The following is a 21,903-nucleotide window of genomic DNA, read 5'->3' as shown; positions in this document are numbered from 1 at the left end:
TCAGGGCTCAGCCCTGCCCAGACCTGGAATCAGATGTCTCAGAGAAGGAGCAAGGCTGCCACCAGCAGCTCTCCACAATGCCAGTGCCCCTGAAAAGGCATTAGAGATGGATATCCCTGTCCCAGGAATTGAGGTTCTCATGCCAGCTGCCTGAGTTCCTGGCTGGTTCTCAGATTCCTCCCCACAATCTCCGTCAAGGCCACAGGGGCAGAGTAGACACCAAGACATACAGGAGTGTCAGGGCCGCCTCAAGGACTGCCTCACCATGTACAAACTAGCCTGTGACTTCCATCAGAGACCTTTCTCCTTGTGCCCCATCTGAGGGAGATGTGAAGCATGGCTACATAAGAACAGGTCTTATCAGTGGTGGCCCCCGATCTGTGGAATGTTCTCCCCACAGAGATGTGCCTGGCACCATCACTGACAGTCTGTAGGCACCAGACTAAGACCTTTTCCTTCAGTCAGGCCTTGACTAATTAAGTTACTTCTATTTTTTCATATATATTTTTTATTTAAAGATTTCAGTTACGCATTTTCCACATTTATACAATCCCCAGAAATAAATCAATTGTCAACTTCCCTTCCTCCCTTTCCATGGTTCTTTTTAGTTTTCCATTATTGCTGCATATTCTATTCAAACATTCTCATTTCCCCCCTCCTTTGCATATTACCACAACATAAAATTGTACTGCTGAATTTACACTAATCCTGCTACCGTTTTCACTTGCTCGCAATTATTTTCCAGATACGCTGCAAACATTGTACATTCCTCTTAAGTTATTTCTAATGGCACTGAGTAGGACTCGTTTTTGATATATTATTGGATGAGCATTTCAGTCTTCATCATTTCGTGTGTGTTTTTTCCTGTTTTTAAATTGCTTCTATTGATTGTGTTTTATCTTGCCAAGTCTCTTTGAGGTGCCTCTTTTTGGTGTAAATAAATAATATTAAACATGCCCATAAACTGCACATGAGGCTACTCAGGAGAATGGGGAAGCCTTGGAAGCACCTTCCCAGAGTCTCAGGGATCCAGGAAGAGATGGAGCTTCCAGCTCGTATCTTCTTTTTCTTCGGCGATCACTCATAGCTGAGTAAGATTGTCTTCCATAAACACGGTTTTAAAAGTGAGTCCATAAATGACTGTGGAGGCCGACTCTGGATCCACACATCCTTCCACAGTGGGTACATAGGTTTCCGGGCAGGAGTTGATCATGGTGAGGGTTTTTCAAGCATGCCTTCCTCTTAGCATGTTTCTCCCTTGCGTCCTGAGTTCGAGTGCCTTCAAAGCCCATGACACCTTTGGTAAAGGCTGTTCTCCAATTAGAGCACTCGCAGGCCAGGGATTCCCAGTTGTTGGTGTTTAGACCACAAGCTCCCAGTCTGAGCTGCTGAAGCCACAGCTGCCTAATACAGTGGAACCTCGGGTTGCGAACGTGATCCATGCGGGAGGCATGTTCGCAACCCACAGCGTTCACAACCCACAGCGCTACGTCTGCGCACACGCGTGACGTGATTCGGTGCTTCTGCGCATGTGCAAAGCGCAATTTATTGCTTCTGCGCATGTGCAAGCGCCGAAACCCGGAAGTAACCCATTCAGGTACTTCTGGGTTTGGCGTGTCCGTAACCTGAAAATGTGCAACATACAGTATTCGCAACCTGAGGTATGACTGTAGCTCCAAACTCCTGCCTTCTTGGACTTAGGAAAGGGACAATGTAGCATGTTATGTCTTGTTCCTAAAAGCAATATGGTGCTAGAGGGGGAATGTCCATGAGAAATAAAATAAAATAAACTCACCAAGAACTTACTTCAGACATTCTGTAACTTCCTTCTTTGAAGTTTGTGCTATGACTCTACTTTTCATAAATGTTGGTGCCCATTCTACTTATTTTATGCTACTTTTATTTACTTTATCCCTTTTTAATATTCCTTTCAAAATTATTATCTTTATTATTATTATTATTATTCACATCTGTAAATGTATCCTATGGGCATCTAATCACAGTTTCCGAAAGCTGGCCTTTGATCATTAATAATAAAGATCTGATTTGATTTGATTAAAAAAACACACCCCACCAGATCACACACTTCAGATTGGGGAAAATGAGAAACTGGAACAGAAAAATTTATTCAGTCCTATCTGTAGTATTTCTGCACAATATTGGTGATTCCTGCCCAGCACTTCTGAGAGACAACTGTGAACATAACTCACTTCACTGGTATATGCCTGTCCCTATTGATTTGTACTGGTGTGGAGCGGGGCAGAATGGAACTTCTTTCAGCCAGTTTGCAATGCTAATAAGAGCGAGGAATAATTATGCAATAAAGCAACATTGTGCATATACCAAAGCCAGTACAGTATTCTCGGTTCCCCTCATCCCCCCCCCCCAAAAAACCCTGATGGCTTTTTGTTGCTGTTTCTGTATAGCTGTTAAGAACTGCTGTGATAAGAAGACGTCTCCTTTTGTTACAAAGCTGATGTAATTAGAGAAGGGAAAGTGGCTATTCAAGGCAGGACAAAGAGTAAATCTCTCATGGCTTGTGGGGTTGTTGGGGGGAGAGAAAATCACGATCGAGGAGAACTTTAAAAGAAATCGTTGAATAAGTCACTGCAAATCGCACCAGACTGATGCATTGCACATCACTCCCACCTAAATGCTTTCAGCTTCTGTGAATGCCGGAGGGCTTCCCATCTAAGGCGGTGAGGACTAAAGTTAAGAAGAGGAGACATCCTGAATGAAAGCAAAGTGGGGGTGGAGGGAAAGAGAAATGTCTTGCAGCTTTCTTAAAAAGAAATTAGCAAAATCATTAAGAATTCTCCCACCACCCACCTACCCACTTTCAAGGTGCCTTCTCGCCTTTGCGACTTTAAAAAAATGTTTATTTTGTGCTTCAAATTTTTTCCTCTGCCACCATAATATTAAAAAAAGGGGGGGGGGAATTCTGGAAAGATGGCTGAGTCAATCATGGGTCAATGGTAGCTGGCCAAGGGGTCCAACTTGGCCCACTAAGCCATTTCCCCCAAATCATGCCCGCCCGCCCCTTAACTGATGTCACTGGTGATGGCAGCTGATGGGCTGGAGGACAGGGTTTAATCCTGCATCGGCTGTGCAGCCCTGTTTCCAGTAAAGGGACAGGATCACACAGCCTTCTTGTTGTTTAGTCGTTTAGTCGTGTCCGACTCTTCGTGACCCCCTGGACCAGAGCACGCCAGGCACTCCTGTCCTCCACTGCCTCCCACAGTTTGGTCAAATTCATGCTGGTAGCTTCGAGAACACTGTCCAACCATCTCGTCCTCTGTCGTCCCCTTCTCCTTGTGCCCTCCATCTTTCCCAACATCAGGGTCTTTTCCAGGGAGTCTTCTCTTCTCATGAGGTGGCAAAAGTATTGGAGCCTCAGCTTCACGATCTGTCCTTCCAGTGAGCACTCAGGACTGATTTCCTTCAGAATGGATAGGTTTGATCTTCTTGCAGTCCATGGGACTCTCAAGAGTCTCCTCCAGCACCATGCTTTGGATGCTGAAGCTATGAGATGGTCAACGAGAGACACTGAGCAAATAAACCATACTTCCAGGACACTGCAGAGCCACCTTACCAACAGAAACACAACCTTTGGTGAGCACCAAGACCCCTGGAATCCCTTGCTACCACTCAGCAGAGACTGGGGTGACACCAGAAACATAGGAAGCAATCTTATACAGAGTTAAAGGTAAAGGGACCCCTGACCATTAGGTCCAGTTGTGGCCAACTCTGGGGTTGCGGTGCTCATCTCGCTTTATTGGCCGAGAGAGCTGGCGTACAGCTTCCAGGTCATGTGGCCAGCATGACTAAGCCACTTCTGGTGAACCAGAGCAGCACACGGAAACGCTGTTTACCTTCCTGCCAGAGCAGTACCTATTTATCTACTTGCACTTTGACATGCTTTTGAACTGCTAGGTTGGCAGGAGCAGAGACCGAGCAACGGGAGCTCACCCTGTTGTGAGGATTTGAATCGCCGACCTTCTGAACGGCAAGTCCTAGGCTCTGTGGTTTAACCCACAGCGCCACCCGCATCCCTTTCTATACAGAGTTTGTTGTTGTTGTTTAGTGGTTTAGTCGTGTCTGACTCTTCATGACCCCATGGACCAGAGCACGCCAGAAACTTCTGTCTTCCCGCAGTTTGGTCAGACTCATGCTGGTAGCTTCGAGAACACTATCCAGCCATCTCGTCCTCTGTCGTCCCCTTCTCCTTGTGCCCTCCATCTTTCCCAACATCAGGGTCTTTTCCAGGGAGTCTTCTCTTCTCATGAGGTGGCCAAAGTATTGGAGCCTCAGCTTCAGGATCTGTCCTTCCAGTGAGCACTCAGGGCTGATTTCCTTCAGAATGGAGAGGTTTGATCTTCTTGCAGTCCATGGGACTCTCAAGAGTCTCCTCCAGCACCATAATTCAAAAGCATCAATTCTTCGACAATCAGCCTTCTTTAGGGTCCAGCTCTCACTTCCATACATCACTACTGGGAAAACCATAGCTTTTACTATACGGACCTTTGTTGGCAAGGTGATGTCTCTGCTTTTTAAGATGCTGTCTAGGTTTGTCATTGCTTTTCTCCCAGCCTAGGCAGCAGTATTTCATCTGCAAGGCTCACCAGTGAACAGACATCAGCAAGTTAGTCCACTGTGGGATGTAATGTGAGGATACCCAGAGCTTACAGGGTTAACAGCTCAAGGGAAATGATGTCCTGTCACTGGGGGTGTGTTTGCATCTTTGTTATGTGAATGTTTTTACTTTCTGTTTTGGCTGTGACAGGAGAAGCATCATGCCTTCGCTATCTCCTGGTTGTTGTTTTGCTGCTGTACAATAAAGCTTCGTAGAATAGAAGCAGCTGTTGTACGAGAGTTTTACTGCATGGCTAAGATTCCTTCCACACAGGCACCGCTGCGCAAGATACTCTGCTGTAGCCGGGAGAAGCAGGTTGGCACAATGGAAGTGGACTAGACGCCACAACAGTCCCGCAGCCTTGACAGACTATCAACGGAACACTGATGTAACCCACTGGGAGCAGTCAAGTTCAACATTACCTGTTTTGCTAGAGTGGTCATGCAGGGCATGTTGGTTCAGTCAGTTGAACTTCCTGTTCCTTCTAGCCTGGAGCATCCTTTCTTGCATGTGACTGGTAGGTGGGCATGACCTTTCCAGACCTGGTAAAAGGCCAAGTCAAGCAGCCACTTCTTCCCTCTATTTGATCTTCTTTTTTGAACTTTCTGATTCACCTGGACTGGACTGCTGGCTGCCAGCCAAGCAGTCCTCCAGGTTATCTCCCATATGGGGTAAACCTGTTTGTACATGTTTGTAACTTTAAGCCTAAAAACCTGCCTTCAGGGATCACACTGTGCTCTGCCTGATCGTGAGGAAAAACTACTTTTTGTTACTTATGAATAAGACTGTTGTGTCTTCATTCTTTTAGGAGGGCTCCAAGGGGTCTTACCAGGAATAATAGGACATATCTCAATCTGGGCAAGCCAGATTGAATTGTTTGTTGTCTCACGCAAGTTTGCAGCCAGCTTTGTGCTGCATAAAAGGGGGAATGTACTCTGTTATATAAAGAAACTTGCTAGCACGAGTTAGGAAGGGTATTAAGAATCAATATATCCTCTCCTGCCACCCTCAACATTCCCACATCCATGCGGTCACCCTAGAGTCAAATGAAGCACAGGATGATACACACAAGAGCTTTCCAAATAATGCAATCACCCTGCGCTGAGAGGCCATTTGAGGATGAAGAAGTTGACCGGCTTCAAAACAACAAGCAATCTCTCCTTGGAACAGAGATGACTGAGTAATAGCTATCAAGGCTATTTGCAAGCTAATAGCTATCTATAGTCTGCCATGACCCTGTTCTTCAAAGCTCAGTAGGCTTTGGATTGTTAAGCTGAACGTCTGATATTTATTTCTCTCTCTCTCTCTCTCATGTCATACCAGGCAAAGCATAATTTCCCCCATATTCCCACCATTTCCAACTCCCTCGGCTACATCCCCTCTCTACTCCAAAGGAAACAGTGGGAACACCGTACTGGGAATGCTTTGCAGAAAAGGTTCAGACTGGTTGGGGGGGAGGAAAGAAAGGATGATTTACGATGCCGACGGCTGCAATCTTCAGCACCACAGTTCACCCTCCAGGTAGGAAGCAGGCTCAGCCTCCAACATTATCATAAATGACATTTCTCCCATAGGAATGATGAATGGGCAGTTTGATGGGGCACTTGTTACAAAGAGGGCAGAATCGGAATCTCCCATCTGATGCCCGGTGGCCTGGATTTTGTTGACAGGACAATATCTTGGCAGACTCAGTGGATGTGCTGTGCTCCTCAGGGTTCCATAATGCAATGATATATAAGGCTTCTGTCAATTTCTCCAGTTTAGGACGACTGGAGCTTCGTGCTCAGAAGGTGCTGTTGCCAGTAGGAGCTGAGGCCCATTGGGTAGAAGGCAGGGAGGCCAACAGCAGGTGGCGCCAGAGCCAATGAAAGGCACTGCCAATTCCTCCTAGTTTTCTCCTCCTTCTGAATACTACAAGGGCAACATTGTTTTGACAAGCTTTTCCACCTGGATGAAAAGATTTCTGTCTTAGCTGTTCGTTTTGTACTGTTCTTCAATCTACCTTCCTCCCTCATTTATTTTGGACTGTTTTTAAAGATATTTTAAGGTGCTTTTATGGTGTTTAGAAATCACCCCGACATACATGCAAAAGGTGATACATAAATACATGAAGAATAAATTTATGAAAAGAGGAAGCTGAACTATGCTCATCATCCTGAAATGAAAAGCAGAACTTTACAAATGAATTATATTTTAGGTGGCTCAGGGAACTTTGTTATGGGGTGGCCTAATACTTTGTTAAATTAATAATAATAATAATAATAATAATAATAATAATAATAATAATAATAATAGATAATGGTTATAATCAACTAATAGCATTAATGTTAATAATTTAATAACCTAAATTCTTAATACTTTAGTAGTGGTGGCATCCTTTGGAACTCCCTGCTGGTTTTTTCAGCACCTACTTGAGGACATTCCTTATTCAAGAATCCTCCTGTGTGGAGATTTCTTATCCTAGTCTCTTTCTGCATCAGATCTGAAATGGTTTCCTTAATTGTTTTTATTGCGAATATTTGTACTGATGCTTTAATTACTGATCGCTCTGGGTTGTTTGATGGGAGGCAACGCATAAACGAAATGAAAAGAATGAAGAAGAAGAAGAAGAAGAAGAAGAAGAAGAAGAAGAAGAAGAAGAAGAAGTTTGGATTTGATATCCCGCTTTATCACTACCCAGAGGAGTCTCAAAGCGGCTAACATTCTCCTTTCCCTTCCTCCCCCACAACAAACGCTCTGTGAGGTGAGTGGGGCTGAGAGACTTCAAAGAAGTGTGACTAGCCCAAGGTCACCCAGCAGCTGCATGTGGAGGAACGGGGAAGCGAACCCGGTTCCCCAGATTACGAGTCCACCACTCTTAACCACTACACCACACTGGCTCCTCTTGCCCCTCTTGCAAGAACACCTCGAGCAGGAAAGAAAAGTCCGTCTGACTTACCATCGCCGACAAATTGCAGCAATGCAAGATCGATGGCCCTTTTCCACGGCGACCCCTTCTGGAGAGCGATCCCATAGCCCGTCGTGGCAAAGATGTACCCACTGCCAATGGTCACCAGCTTGCACCCCTCATCCCGCCCGGCCTTGTAGTTCAGCACCGCTGCATCATAGATGAAAGCATCCAACTTCCTAAAATAAAAAGTGGTGTTTTACAAGACACATTCAAGACAGCAGGCAAGTGAGCTCACAATTGTCCGCCTTAGCGTTGGTGGCCTAGCGGCACTCAGAAGGATTCTCCAGCAAGGTTAAATAATAAATATATTTTTTTATTTATACCCCGCCCTTCAGAAAACCGGGCTCAGGGCGGCTAACAACAAATTTAAAACACTTAATTGATGCAACAAAAAACAGCATAAAATACAGTATAAAACATGAATAACAATAAATTCAGAATTCAAAAATCAATTTAGGGGGGAAATCTATCCAATAAACATTAGATGATCACCAGGGCTAGCTAGCTAAATTAGTCCTATTTGGGCCAGTGAGAAGACCAGGGGAGAATTAGCTGTGGGATCCCAGAGCGGGGAATCTTCATAAAAAGGGGAGGGGGAGAAAAGGTTAAGAGGCTTCTGCACTTTCAAACAATGACCAGGAGAGAAAAGAATAATCTTACAAATTTATGGAGTTAACTGCCATGGGTTACAGTAGGGCTGCCACCTTTGTTCTGGCAAAATACAAAATACAGGACAGGGAAGGGGCTGAAGTGACTTCAAAGCAATCCATTGCAATCTATTGCTGTCTAACAGGATGGCCCCTCTGGAATTTGTCACACACACACAAACAAACAAACACACACACACACACATTTATAAATCTCCTTCTGCCTGTCTACCCAAAGCTTAAATACACATTATTTCACACACGCTTTCATATATATATGTTTTACAATTTAAAGTACTCATTTATACATCCTTAAGATATCAATGACTTCCCTTCTTCTCTTTCCATGGTTCATTTTACATATCATAAATACCTGCATATTTTACAGAAACTATACCATTCAGTCTTCCATTATTACAACTATCATAACTTATTTACACTGTTAAATTTATCTTAATGCTGCCAACATTTTCAGCTGTACACAGTTATTTTCCATATACTCAATAAACGTTTTCCAGTCTTCTCTAAACGTATGTTCTTCTTGCTCTCTTATTCTATATATTAAGTCTTCAAGCTGAGCATATTCCATCAGTTTAAGTTGCCATTCTTCTTTAGTTGGGACCTCGCTCATTTTCTATTTTTGGGCTAACAAAACACGGACCGCAGTAGTGGCATACATAAATAAACTTTTTTGACAACTGGGAATTTCAGTCTTGAAGAGCGGGGGGGGGGAGGAAGGAAGGAAGGAAGGAAGGAAGAATATTGTACCCAATATACTGTAGTCAATCAGAAATTATTTCAAGTATGCCATTCTATGATTAAATCCATCTTTCTGACACAACCTTATCATGTAATGGTCATCATAATAATATTATCAGCCCCAAATAATAAAATGAAATAAAGTGCCAGGTGGATTATTGAAAAAGAAGGTAGAAATTCAATCCTCTTTGAGACAGTGGAAGGCCTTTCCGAGGCTATCAGATGTAACCATGTAAAGGATCTGTTTTTAAAATAGACACGGAAATCTTCTTTCAAGGTTCACAGTCCCTGCCCTCATTATTTCTACTTTTCAAGAGAAGCAAGGGGGGCGCGGGGAGTGAACATGCTGTGGAACATTTAAAATAAAAAATTAGCCAGGGCAGTTCCACTTTACAAAAAGAAGGCGGCGAAAAGACAATCGCTACATATGTCGCTGCTTTATACAGAGTCAGAAACATGGTCCATACAGTTCATAATAATTTAATAATAATAATAATAATAATAATAATAATAATAATAATAATAATTTATTATTGGTACCCCGCCCATCTGGCTGGGTTTCCCCAGCCACTCTGGGCAGCTTCCACAGAGACCAAAAATACACTAAAACGTCACACATTAAAAACTTCCCTGAACAGGGCTGCCTTCAGATGTTTTCTGAATGTCAGGTAGTTGTTTATCTCTTTGACATCTGGTGGGAGGGCGTTCCACAGGGCGGGCACCACCACCGAGAAGGCCCTCTGCCTGGTTCCCTGTAACTTGGCTTCTCACAATGAGGGAACCATCAGAAGGCCCTCGGCGCTAGACCTCAGTGTCCGGGCAGAACGATGAGGGTGGAGACGCTCCTTCAGGTATACTGGGCCAAGGCCCTTTAGGGCTTTAAAGGTCAACACCAACACTTTGAATTGTGCTCAGAAATGTACTGGGAGCCAATGTAGGTCTTTCAGGACTGGTGTTATGTGGTCTCGGCAGCCGCTCCCAGTCACCAGTCTAGCTGCCGCATTCTGGATTAGTTGTAGTTTCCGGGTCACCTTCAAAGGTAGCCCCACATAGAGCACATTGCAGTAGTCCAAGAGGGAGATAACCAGAGCATGCACCACTCTGGCAAGACAGTTCGTGGGCAGGTAGGGTCTCAGCTGCGTACCAGGTGGAGTTGGTAGTTCACTAATGTCTTCACTGACTGGCAGGGGCTCGCCAGGCTTTCAGGAGAGGGTCCATCTCAGCTCTACTTGGAGATGTCAGGGATTGAACCTGGCATCTTTTGCATGCAAAGCAGGTGCTCTCCCACTCAGCTACCCCAAATACATAGGTGGTGACTCATAGCTGTGGACAACACATAGGCAACTGCGCTATACAGAGTCAGGTCGCTGGTGCATCTAGCTCAGTATTGAACCTGGGACCTTCTGCCTGCAAGACAGATGCTCTACCATTGATCTACAGCCCTTTTCCCATTTACAGTGGCACCTCAGGTTAAGTACTTAATTCGTTCTGGAGGTCCGTGTTTAACCTGAAACTGTTCTTAACCTGAAGCACCACTTTAGCTAATGGGGCCTCCTGCTGCTGCTGCGCCGCCGGAGCAAGATTTCTGTTCTCATCCTGAAGCAAAGTTCTTAACCTGAAGCACTATTTCTGGGTTAGCAGAGTCTGTAACCTGAAGCGTATGTAACCTGAAGCGTATGTAACCCGAGGTACCACTGTATTCCAAATAAAGCAGCTGCTTCTGTGTGAACACACACACACACACACACACTATGGGAATAGCCAGCTGGCGTGTGTTGCTGCTACTTTTGCTATAAGAGTAATCCAAAGTTCTGCACCAAGAACTCTGCAACCTGCAGGAAGAACTGCAGCACAGTAGGAGGGGGTCACACTTTCAATCTCTGGCACGGACAGCTGGAGGCAGGGAAGGAGCCCGGTTAAAAATCCTGAGCTGTTGTCCGTCATTGTAGACCATGGGTAGGCAAACTAAGGCCCGGGGGCCAGATCCGGCCCAATCGCCTTCTAAATCCGGCCCACGGATGGTCCGGGAATCATCGTGCTTTTACATGAGTAGAATGTGTCCTTTTGTTTAAAATGCATCTGTGGGTTATTTGTGGGGCATAGGAATTAGTTCATTCCCCCCCTTCAAAATATAGTCTGGCAACCCACAAGGTCTGAGGGGCAGTGGACTGGCCCCCTGCTGAAAAGGTTTGCTGATCCCTGTTAGACAATACTGAACTGCATGGAAGAAGAAGAAGAAGAAGAAGAAGAAGAAGAAGAAGAAGAAGAAGAAGAAGAAGAAGAGTAGTAGTAGTAGTAGTAGTAGTAGTAGTTTGGATTTGATATCCCGCTTTATCACTACCCAAAGGAGTCTCAAAGCAGCTAACAATCTCCTTTCCCTTCCTCCCCCACAACAAACACTCTGTGAGGTGAGTGAGGCTGAGAGACTTCAGAGAAGTGTGACTAGCCCAAGGTCACCTAGCAGCCACATGTGGAGGAGCGGGGAATCGAACCCGGTTCCCCAGATTATGAGTCTACTGCTCCTAACCACTACACCACACTGGGTCGTGTGGTCTGATTCATCGTTGGTCTGATTCATCAGAAGGCAGCTTCCTGTGTTACTATGTAAATGAAGCATGCACAATGGCACACCTATGCTTAGTTCGCATAATGAACACAAGTGAGAAGCTAGGACGATTCCTCCAATTGCATTAGAAGCACATAGGCAGGAGAAAGAGTTGCTTTCAGGATCTGTCATGAATGATGAAGGCCAGAAGTGCCCTGGTTTTTCTTCAGATGGAGAGCATAGCATGAGTGACCAGGCCAGCAGAGAGACCTTAATTTTACTGCATGCAGTGCGCTTAAATAAAATGTAATGAAAATGATGTATAGGTGGTATTTAACACCAGTTACATTGGCTAAAATGTACAGAACAAAAAAATGAATGCTGGAAATGTAAGGAAAAGGAAGGTACTTTTTATCATACGTGGAGGATATGTAAAGACGTAAAAGCTTTCTGGGAAATGATATATAATGAGTTAAAGAAAATGTTCAAAAACACCCTTGTTAAAAAAACACAGAAGCTTTCTTATTGGGTATAGTGGGTAAAGAGATACCGAGACAAGATTAAAAAATTGTTCTTATATGCAACAACTGCGGCAAGAACTTTGTTAGCCCAAAAATGGAAGCAACATGAAGTACCAACAAAAGAAGAGTGGCAGATGAAACTGATGAGAAGAATCCAGAACCAATGAGATCAGGCATTCCAAAAAGACCAGAATAAATTTATATTACAGTATATTTGAAAGACAACTGTAAGCAGTTAACATCACTAGCAGGGTTAGTTGAAGAGGTGTAAGATGAAGTTATTACTTATTCGGGTTGAATAACTTAACACCTTAGGTAATGATATAACAAGAATAGTACGATAATACGATAATCTTTATTGTCATTGTCCCATACAGAACAACAAAATGGGGGGGGGCGCTACATGAGACATTCAAAACCAACAAGCCTGCTATCCCAGCTATCCCAATCTGGTTAGCCCCCTAAAAACTTTGATACCCCATTTTTAAAATACAATATACAGTGGTACCTCGGGTTAAGAACTTAATTCATTCTGGAGGTCTGTTCTTAACCTGAAACTGTTCTTAACCTGAAGCACCACTTTAGCTAATAGGGCCTACTGCTGCCGCTGCGCCGCTGCTGCATGATTTCTGTTCTCATCCTGAAGCAAAGTTCTTAACCCGAGGTAATATTTCTGGGTTAGCGGAGTCTGTAACCTGAAGCGTATGTAACCCGAGGTACCACTGGACTCCCATAGAGACTCCTTACACTGCGTTTAAAACCAAAATCGCATTTGGATAAAAACTGTTTCTCAGGTGGCTAGTCCTAGTCTTTATAACCCTGTACCTTCTTCCAGAAGGCAGAAGCTGAAAGAGATCATTTCTGGGGTGCGCACTATCCTGCACTATCTCTGCAGCTTTCTTATGGCACCTGGAAGCATAGATTTGAATAGGAGAGGTAGTGAAATGCAAGAATGCAAAATTTAATTTTGTAAACCATTAGGCAGGAGGGAGGGAAGCCGATAGGCTCAGTTGAGTCAAAGAGATATAATAAAGTGATATGGTGCTATGTAATGTGATTATATGTAAAACTAATAAAAATTATCAGAGAGAGAGAGAGAGAGAGAGAGAGAGAGAGAGAGAGAGAGAGAGAGAGAGCTAACAAGCAGGTTGGTGAGTGGCCTAGGCTGGTCTTCCCATGTTCCCTGTGTCATAATTGCCACCACCAACACCCTCCACCGACCCATTTATTCACACGCACGTGCACACAACAGGGTGCTAGAAGCTCGTGGTCTGAGGATAGGGATTGGCAAGGGTGTGTCAGGGAGGTGGACAAAAGCTGAGAAAGGATGTGGGGGGTTGAAGGAGATGGGGGGGTTGGAAAGGATGGGGATGCGAGGGGGTGAAAGGTTAGTAAGGGACTGGAACATTGGCAGTGTTGGTGTCCAGCTTCGGGGAATCAGATCTCTCCCACGGTGGCAGAGAAATGATAAAAGTTCTTGCCAAGCAATTTATTCAATAATACACAGAGAGCAACGAAGGAATACAGTCTTCCCTAATAATGGTCCCATCCCATCTTCCCTATTCTACTACATTGGTTAATCTGAGCTTTCTGTCGCTGATCTCTCTGTTCTCCTACCCTCAATACCTGCCTAGTCCTGGGAGAGGGGGTGGGTCAGGAATGCTCTCCAAGGACACTGAGTCTTTCAGCTGTCACTCCCCTGGTGGGGCTTCTTTTTCTTCCTGCTGTTCCTCTCCCAGTATTTCCCTGCTTCTCCCCTCTGCAGCCTCCGAACTATGCCCTTCTGCAAACCACTGTTCAAAATCTATACTGCCCTCCTGTTCTCAAGAAGGTTCAGGGGAAAAGGGGGGGGCAGTTCCCACCATTCCTCCTCAGTCCAACCCCTGACAGTTGGTGAGCAACACAAGCAGGAGCAGAGGCCCCTAGTTAAAAAGTCAAACCATTGGTCCGCCCAGCTAAATACTTCCAACACTGACTGGCAGCAGCTCTCTGGTGTGTCAGAAAGGGAGTTTCTTCTGGCTGTACCTGAAGATGCCAGATGTTGGTAGTAGTAGTAGTAGTAGTAGTAGTAGTAGTAGTAGTAGTAATAATAATAATAATAATAATAATAATATATTATTTATACCCCGCCCATCTGGCTGGGTTTCCCCAGCCACTCTGGGCAGCTTCCAACAAAGTATTAAAATACAGTAGTCTGTTAAACATTAAAAGCGTCCCTAAAGAGGGCTGCCTTCAGATGTCTTCTAAAAGTCTGGTAGTTGTTCTTCTCTTTGACATCTGGTGGGAGGGTGTTCCACAGGGCGGGTGCCACTACCAAGAAGGCCCTCTGCCTGGTTCCCTGTAACTTGGCTTCTTGCAGTGAGGGAACCACCAGAAGGCCCTCGGAGCAGGACCTCAGTGTCCGGGCAGAACGTTGAGCCTGGGCCTTTCATCATGCAAAGCAAACATTATCTTCCTGAGTTTCAGAGTCCACTGGCTCCACCTGGAGCTTCTCCATGACCCCTCACCAAAATCCTCTGAGCGTACACAGCACTGCAGCACGGACAGAATCTCCCTGAGAGCAACATTGTCCCCTGAAGATTTATCCCGTTATTACCACTGTTACATAACTCTGTGCTATCGCCCCTGTTGCCTGAGTAGTGCACAGCCATCCATCACCGTGCTAGGAAATAAGATTTCGCTGACAGGGCCGCGCTGCTTAACTCTCTTTATAAAAAGACTCGTTGAGAGAGAAAGTAGAAACAAATGGCTTCGGCGCTTGATACAATCCCGGTGTTCATTACACGTCTTTCAGGCAAAGTTTTCAAAGTGGGAAATCAACAAGACTAGCAAAAGTCTCTCTCGTAAAGATGGAGAGCGGCTGGTGGCGTCGCTCGAGGGAGGAGAGGCTGTGGCGGAACACCTGTTTCCAATGCAAATGGTCCCAGGAGAGAAAAGGGCATTGTCTCAACGCAAGTAGACACACATTCCAGATGTCAGGCACTGGGCAGATGAGGAGGAGTGGTGGAGACCTTCTGTGCTGGGCCCAGGGGTAACCAGAACAACACAGTCCAGGTCCGATCCCGAATCCAAGGATTCCGTGAGGAGTCAGTCCGACAGAGCCAAGGCAGAACACAAAGGCAGGAGACCAGGCAAGGTCAGGCACAGGGTCTCAGGCAGGTTCTAGCAAACAGCAATGTTGCTCCTACAACCTGGGGCGGGGTCCAACAGCCTTTTATCTTTGTCAGGGTAACGGCCGGTCCTGATCCCCCGGTGACTGACCTCCCTGTTTCGCCCGAAGGCGAGCACTCCTCCTGCGAGTACTCAGGTCTCTCCTCTCAGACCTTAGTCTCTGCAGCTCAGGAGATGTCGGTGGGTTACTAGACCCAGAGGCCTCCTCAGCCCCTCCTGACCCAACTGGTAGTGGAGCAGCTGTAAGTGATTGCCCAGCTGAAGGCAACAAGGTAATCCCTGCATCTGGAGCCAGGGCAGGCTCAGGCCCCTGACTCGGCCCAGCTGGTGCTTGTTGCAGGGGAACCTGTGCAGACGGGGGCTCTTCAGAATCAGGCCCCAGACTTGGTTCAGATGATGCCTGAGGCAAAGGATCTGGTGCGGACTGAGACTCCTCTGGTTCCGAGTCCGAGCCTGAGTCTCAGGCCATCACACCTTCACCCCAAGAGGCTTCCAGGCATGAGGAAGATTAAGATAGTATGGACCTAGGTTCAGGGTGGTGGCGAATGGCACACACCCCAGAAGCAGCAGCAAAGAGTTGGGAAATAATGGGGCATGAGGAACAGGAGCAAGCTAGCAGATGCTCTAGTTCTGAACAGAGACAGGACTCAGAAGTGCTAAAAACAGTACAACAGACAGTTGATATTATGTCACTCGCAAGCCTTGTTCTCCCAGAACCAGACACTCCCTTTGTGTCTCAGACCAGAGCCAAACAGAGATGGAAAGACTCCTTTACCAGCCACCATAGAGTGTAAAGAAGGGTTTGGAAGCTAGGAAGTACAGCAAGGGGGGTGGGCACTCTGAGCAACGTCTCGAGACTGAGGGAACATAATTCATGGGTCTTTCTGTGTATTCTTTTCATTTAAATAAAATAACTGGAAGAAGCTCTCCACAGCTCTGGTTTCACTAGGTAGTTGGCCCATGAGTCGTGACACCAGCTGTGTGAAAGCTCTTGAGGGGCTTGTGGAGAATGACCCATGGGGAGTGTCCTGCGGGAGTCCTGAGGGCCAGAAGAAGACATTTGGAGGGCCACCATCAGCTCCCTGGCTTGGGGTCCCCCATCCATGCTCTACTGGGTTGTCTTGGTATATATAAGGACCTTTTGTACTGTTGAAGGTTTGGGGTGTTGGTCTGGACAACACCCTGCATCCCTTCCCATTCTTGGGGTCCTGTACCCAGTTATGTTAGAATCTGACAAGAGGAGTTTGTTGAACCAGTCAAACCCTGGGTAAGTGCCTGGTACCCCTGGAGTTTCTCACCACTATGAGATTGGGGTGGCGTGCAACCATACATTTGCTAGAAGCTGATGTAAAGCCTTTGTGAGACAATGACCACATCTGACCACTCGTGTCTCCTCATCAGCATCCCAGAAGAATGTGTTGTGTTGGGAAAGCTACAACTAAGTGAGGGTGCCCTCCAGGCAAGTCATTGGATTATAGAATTGGAAGGGAACCCAATGTTCATCTAGTCCAACCCCCTGCAATGCAGGAATCTCAGCTAAAGCAGCCATGACAGGTGGCTGTCCAACCTCTGCTTAAAACCTTCAATGAAGGAGAGTCCACAAGCTCTGGAACAAGTCTGTTCCACTGTTGAACAGCTCTTACAGCCAGAAGGTTTTTCCTGGTGTTTGGTTTGAATCTCTTTCCTTGTAAATTGAAGCTGTTGGCTCAGGACCTCCCCTCCGGAGCAGGAGAAAACAAGCTTGCTCCATCTTCCATGTGACAGCCATTCAGATGTTTGAAGATGGCTATCATATCGCCTCTCAGTTTCCTCTTCTCCAGGCTAAACATACATAGCTCCTTCAACTATTCCTCATACGGCTTGGTTTCCTGACCTAGGATGGGCATTTCTCACCCCTTCACCTGGCTTATAGGAGAACAATAGTGTGTCGTGTGAGCTGAGCTGGATGTAGGTTGGAAAAGTCCAGACACATGCTGGATCTGTGCTGGACTAAGGGAGAAGCAAGATGTGTTGGTGTGTTGGTGCCATGAGCCCTCCCATCAGGCTGCAGATATGTGGAAATAAAGCCATATATCCTAAAGACCTTTCTCCCATCCACCTCACCCGGCTGGTAGATAGAAGAACAATAGTCAGAGTTGTGTGGGTGAGTTTGGCTGATGCTGGAAGCTGGAGACAGAGACATGTCTTGCTCTGTGCTGAACCCAAGCTGGACTTTGGAGCTTCCCTGGAAACCAAATGGGGCAGCAAGATCTGTTGAGGTGCTCCTGCCACGAGCAACTCCATCCTATGCTCAGGTTGAATAGATATGTAAATAAAGCCATATATCCTAAAGACACTACAGTCTCCGCTGACCTTCATTCCAGGGAGACCGAGCCCCAGGAGTCTCTCACCACTCGGAAATTGGGGCGGCATGCAACTATACATTTGCAAAGAGCTGATGTCAACCCTGTGCTGCATAGAAACCCGGTGTTTGTGCTGGGCGGCTGAAGGAAGAAGGAAGAGATGAGCTTTTGCGGTGCCCTTAATGCAGTTTGACAAATGGAGCTTCATGGCACCTTTCAGGCAGGGTAAAAAATAAAAATAAACCTACCAAGTGTTCTGCATTGCTTGTCCATAGTAAGTCAAACTGACACACTCACATCTGTCAGGCTCCCTCTGATGTCACCCTCACTCCTCTCTGTGCCAGCTTAGAAAATTGTCTTTTCTCTGTCAGAGGGGCACACAGTGACAGAAAGAGGAGGAAAAGTTGCGTGCAAAGCTATTTAGCTTTGCTACACGGGGAGTCTGTTATGATGTGGTTACAAGTGTGCAATTATTCTTGTTGTTCCATTAATGTACACAGGGCTTTACATTCCGGGTGCAAGAGTCGTAGCTTAGAAAGCAGAGCATCTGCTTTGCATGCAGAGGGTCCCAATTTCTATCCCCCGTCGTCTCCAGGAAGGACCCGGTAAATTACAAAAATCAGCTTGGCATTATGTTATTCCACCCCATTCATTCCACCACAAGGAAAACCCAATGCAAAAGGGGATGGTGAAGGGGGAACCCGCGAAGCATTGACTGAGGAACAAAAGCAGCAGTAGCAGCAGATACTGATCACGGTCTCTGGGCTGACTTCTGTTCCAGATGTGGGGCAAATCGGCAAACAATGCAACTTCTGTTCACGATCCCGTTTTCATCAGGATTCTCCAACATCCCTAACTGAGAAAGGTCTTTGAGGAGGGATTGCTGCTCCGTGGCAAAGAGTTTCTTTTGCATCAAGAGGGTCCCTGTTTGCAAAGTGTAAAGTGTTTGTATGTATTGTTATGGGTTCAGTCTAGATCAGGCATGTCCAACTCCCTAGAGACTGTGATCTACTCCCAGTATAAAAAAACTGGAAGTGATCTACCCATTGACATTGGGTTGCCCAGAGTTGTTGAGCTTTTGGGGGTGGGTCAGAGTTCTTAAGCTACTTTTTTGGGGGGAATCGGTCAACTGACTGAACAGCACTGCCACTCGCAAGCATTATGCTTAATTACTTGAGCTTGCTGCCAAGCACAGCTCCTGCTGCTGCGGCAGCAGAGTAACCTTTCACCAGGGGAGGGGGCAATGAGATTCCTTGCCTGCGATTGCCCATGATCAGCCGTGATCGACCAGAAACACCCTGGGGATCTACCCATCAATCGCGGTTGACTGGTTGAACATGTCTGGTTTTGATGATGCTCTGGGTCCATTCAAAATCTATGATCTTGTAGCTTTGAAGCCAGGATGTATAAGAAGCAATTAGGTGAACAGGTCAAACTAGTCTTTTTACCTTAGCCACTCAGTTAAGTACCCTGCAACTTAAAAAACCGAGCTCTGTTTCCATAGAAACAAATGGACGGGTCTTTCTCCCTTCCACCTCACCTGGCTGGTAGATGGAAGAACAATAGCCAGAGTTACGTGGGTATGTTTGGCTGATGCTGGAAACTGGAGACAAAGACATGTCTTGCTCTGTGCTAAACCCAAACTGGACTTTGGAGCTTCTCTAGAAACCAAATGGGGAATCAAGATCTGTTGAGGTGCTCCTGCCATGAGCCCCTCCATCCTATGCTCAGGTTGAATAGATATGTAAATAAAACCATATATCCTAAAGACACCACAGTCTCCGCTGAACTTCATTCCAAGGAAACTGAACCCTGCATAAAGAGGTTGGAACCCCTCGAAGCCTCTTGCTGCTCAGAGTGGCGTCTAACACTATACTTCAGGTTGTGAAACTATTCCTAATGGCTGACACTGGCTTATGTAGGCCGATTGGGAAGTAAACGTTTGGACAGGCTAGTAGCTTTTGTATGCCAATTTGCAAGGCTGCTTTCTTACGCACACATATACAAATCACAGGAAATGGATTCGTTCAGCTCCCGGTCCTGCAACATAAATCAAGAACCGCTACCCTAGAATATGGTTTACCGAGAGCACTCTGCCAGTCTCAGATTTAGAAATACTGTCCCCAGAAAAATCTTTTTTTGCAATCTATCTTTCTGCACCATGTGGTTTTTTTATGCCTGATCTATTGATCTGAACTCATTCTGTCTGATATAACTAAGTAGATGGTATAGAAATAACTTTCGTAGTTACTCTATGTGACAAATGGTTGCCAAATTTTGCTCTTCCCACCAGCCCTAATCTAAATAGCAGCTGTTAGCACTTCTCTGTTGGTGCAGTAAAAAATGGAGCAACCAGTACCTCTTCTCCATAAGAACCACCCATCTAGATCAGTCTAGCAATGGAGGAGTCAGGCAACTTCCTTTTCACATCAGTTCTGCACAGACTCAATCGTACATCCATTCCATAATCTTTTTTGTGGATTTTTTTAAAAAAAATTGAAAATTTTGCATTTAATCTATGCATACTTTATAAGCATTTTACAGTGGTACCTCAGGTTAAGTACTTAATTCGTTCCGGAGGTCCGTACTTAACCTGAAACTATTCTTAACCTGAAGCACCACTTTAGCTAATGGGGCCTTCTGCTGCTGCTGCGCCGCCAGAGCATGATTTCTGTTCTCATCCTGAAGCAAAGTTCTTAACCCAAGGTACTATTTCTGGGTTAGTGGAGTCTGTAACCTGAAGCGTATGTAACCTGAAGCATATGTAACCCGAGGTACCACTGTATATGTATTCTCCCCCAAAATATGTAATATTTTTGTATACTTTCCACTACATTTTCTCCAAAAATATGTATCTCCATACACATTTCCCACATGAAGCCTTCCTTCCTTCCTTCCTTCCTTCCTTCCTTCCTTCCTTCCTTCCTTCCTTTCTTTCTTTCTTTCTTTCTTTCTTTCTTTTCTTTCTTTCTCATGCCTTCTTAAACCAAAACTGCATTGCAAAATTCGGGCATGTGTGCAATCCTAGAAAAAGCTGAATTCTGACCAGTATACACATCTGGGATGTGTCCTATGAACTTTACAATGTAGACCTAAAAAATTTCTCCTCCAGCACCTGGTTCACAACAGGAAGCCAGTCAGATGCTTCTGGGAAGCCCACAGGTGGAACAATGTCTATATCCTGTTGTTGCTCCCCATCAACTGATATTCAGAGCAACCGATATATTGCTCCTGAACATAGATGCACTATTTAGCCATGGACCTATCCAATGAATCTGTCCTCCCCTTTTGTAAGGTCACCCAAACAGGCAGCATCTCAAGATAGCAAATTCCATTAATTATCTCTGTGTGTGAAGTCTTTCTTTCTTTGGCTGACCTGAACATCCCACAAATCAGTTTCATTGGATGTCAAATTCTAAAATTATGGGAGGAAAAAAACTCATTTCCTTCCACACCACCAGTATTTTTTTAACAAGGTGTGACCAGAAGGCTCGGTGAATGGTCACAGAAATCGGACAGCAAGAAATATTTGAACATACAACCTTACAGGCCTTCAAAGTAAGCACCCTCTGATATAATGCACCTTTGACAACATTTGTAGAACTGTTGGAAACTTCTGGAGAAGTCCTCTTTTCATACTGCTTTCAGTTCCCTTGTCACAGTGGCTTGGATGTGTGAAATGTTGGAAAATCTGTGCCCTTTCAGTCCAGAAGTTTTGGAAAAAGTAAGAAGTCCGGTGGGGCCAGATCGGGAGAATATGTAGGGTGGGACAACTCAGTAACCTCAGTAACAATTTCACGTGGAATATGCAATTCTTCCACCATCATTTGGACGGACAGACACCAATCCCATCTTCTACCATCATTCGGATGGACAGACACCAATCCCACATCAATAACTCATGAACTCTCTCGACATTTGCCATCGTTCTGCTCGCCGCCAGACTGAGGGTCATCTTTGATGGTTTGCCACCCTTCACAGAAATGCTTAAACCACTCATACACTCTCTTTCGAATTACAGCTTCATCTCCGTACACAATTGTGAGGATTTTGCATTTCCTATGCTGGCTGTATGTTTGAATATTTCTCGCTGTGTGATTTCTGTGACCATTCACGAAACTTTCCAGTCAAACCTTGTATAAACTTCCCATCATGCTCTGCTGCCCACAGAGTAAACCCAAGGTCCCAACTGGCACAGACATGGAGCTCAAGGTGACTTACATGGTTTCCGTCCTTCTCAAATAAAACCCACAACAAGCCTTTGAGGTAGGTTAGGCCAAGAGGCAGTGACTGGCTCCCCAGGTCACCTAGTGAGTTTATTCGTTGGTGATTTGA

The 21,903-nt window shown here is 45.5% G+C and overlaps 1 protein-coding gene across 2 annotated transcripts in view; it reads right to left on the bottom strand.

The window, feature by feature from the left end:
• GRIN2A (glutamate ionotropic receptor NMDA type subunit 2A) overlaps window positions 1-21,903 on the bottom strand; it is a 227,761-nt gene that overhangs the window by 9,428 nt on the left and 196,430 nt on the right. For both annotated transcript variants that reach the window (XM_053364558.1, XM_053364557.1), the window contains exon 12: window positions 7,572-7,759. In XM_053364558.1, coding sequence (XP_053220533.1) covers window positions 7,572-7,759 — 188 coding nt within the window. The remainder of the gene's footprint in view (window positions 1-7,571; window positions 7,760-21,903) is intronic.

Source organism: Podarcis raffonei, chromosome 14, assembly GCF_027172205.1.
Source record: "Podarcis raffonei isolate rPodRaf1 chromosome 14, rPodRaf1.pri, whole genome shotgun sequence".
Lineage (NCBI taxonomy): Eukaryota > Metazoa > Chordata > Lepidosauria > Squamata > Lacertidae > Podarcis > Podarcis raffonei.
This window is presented reverse-complemented; position numbering and strand designations above follow the sequence as displayed.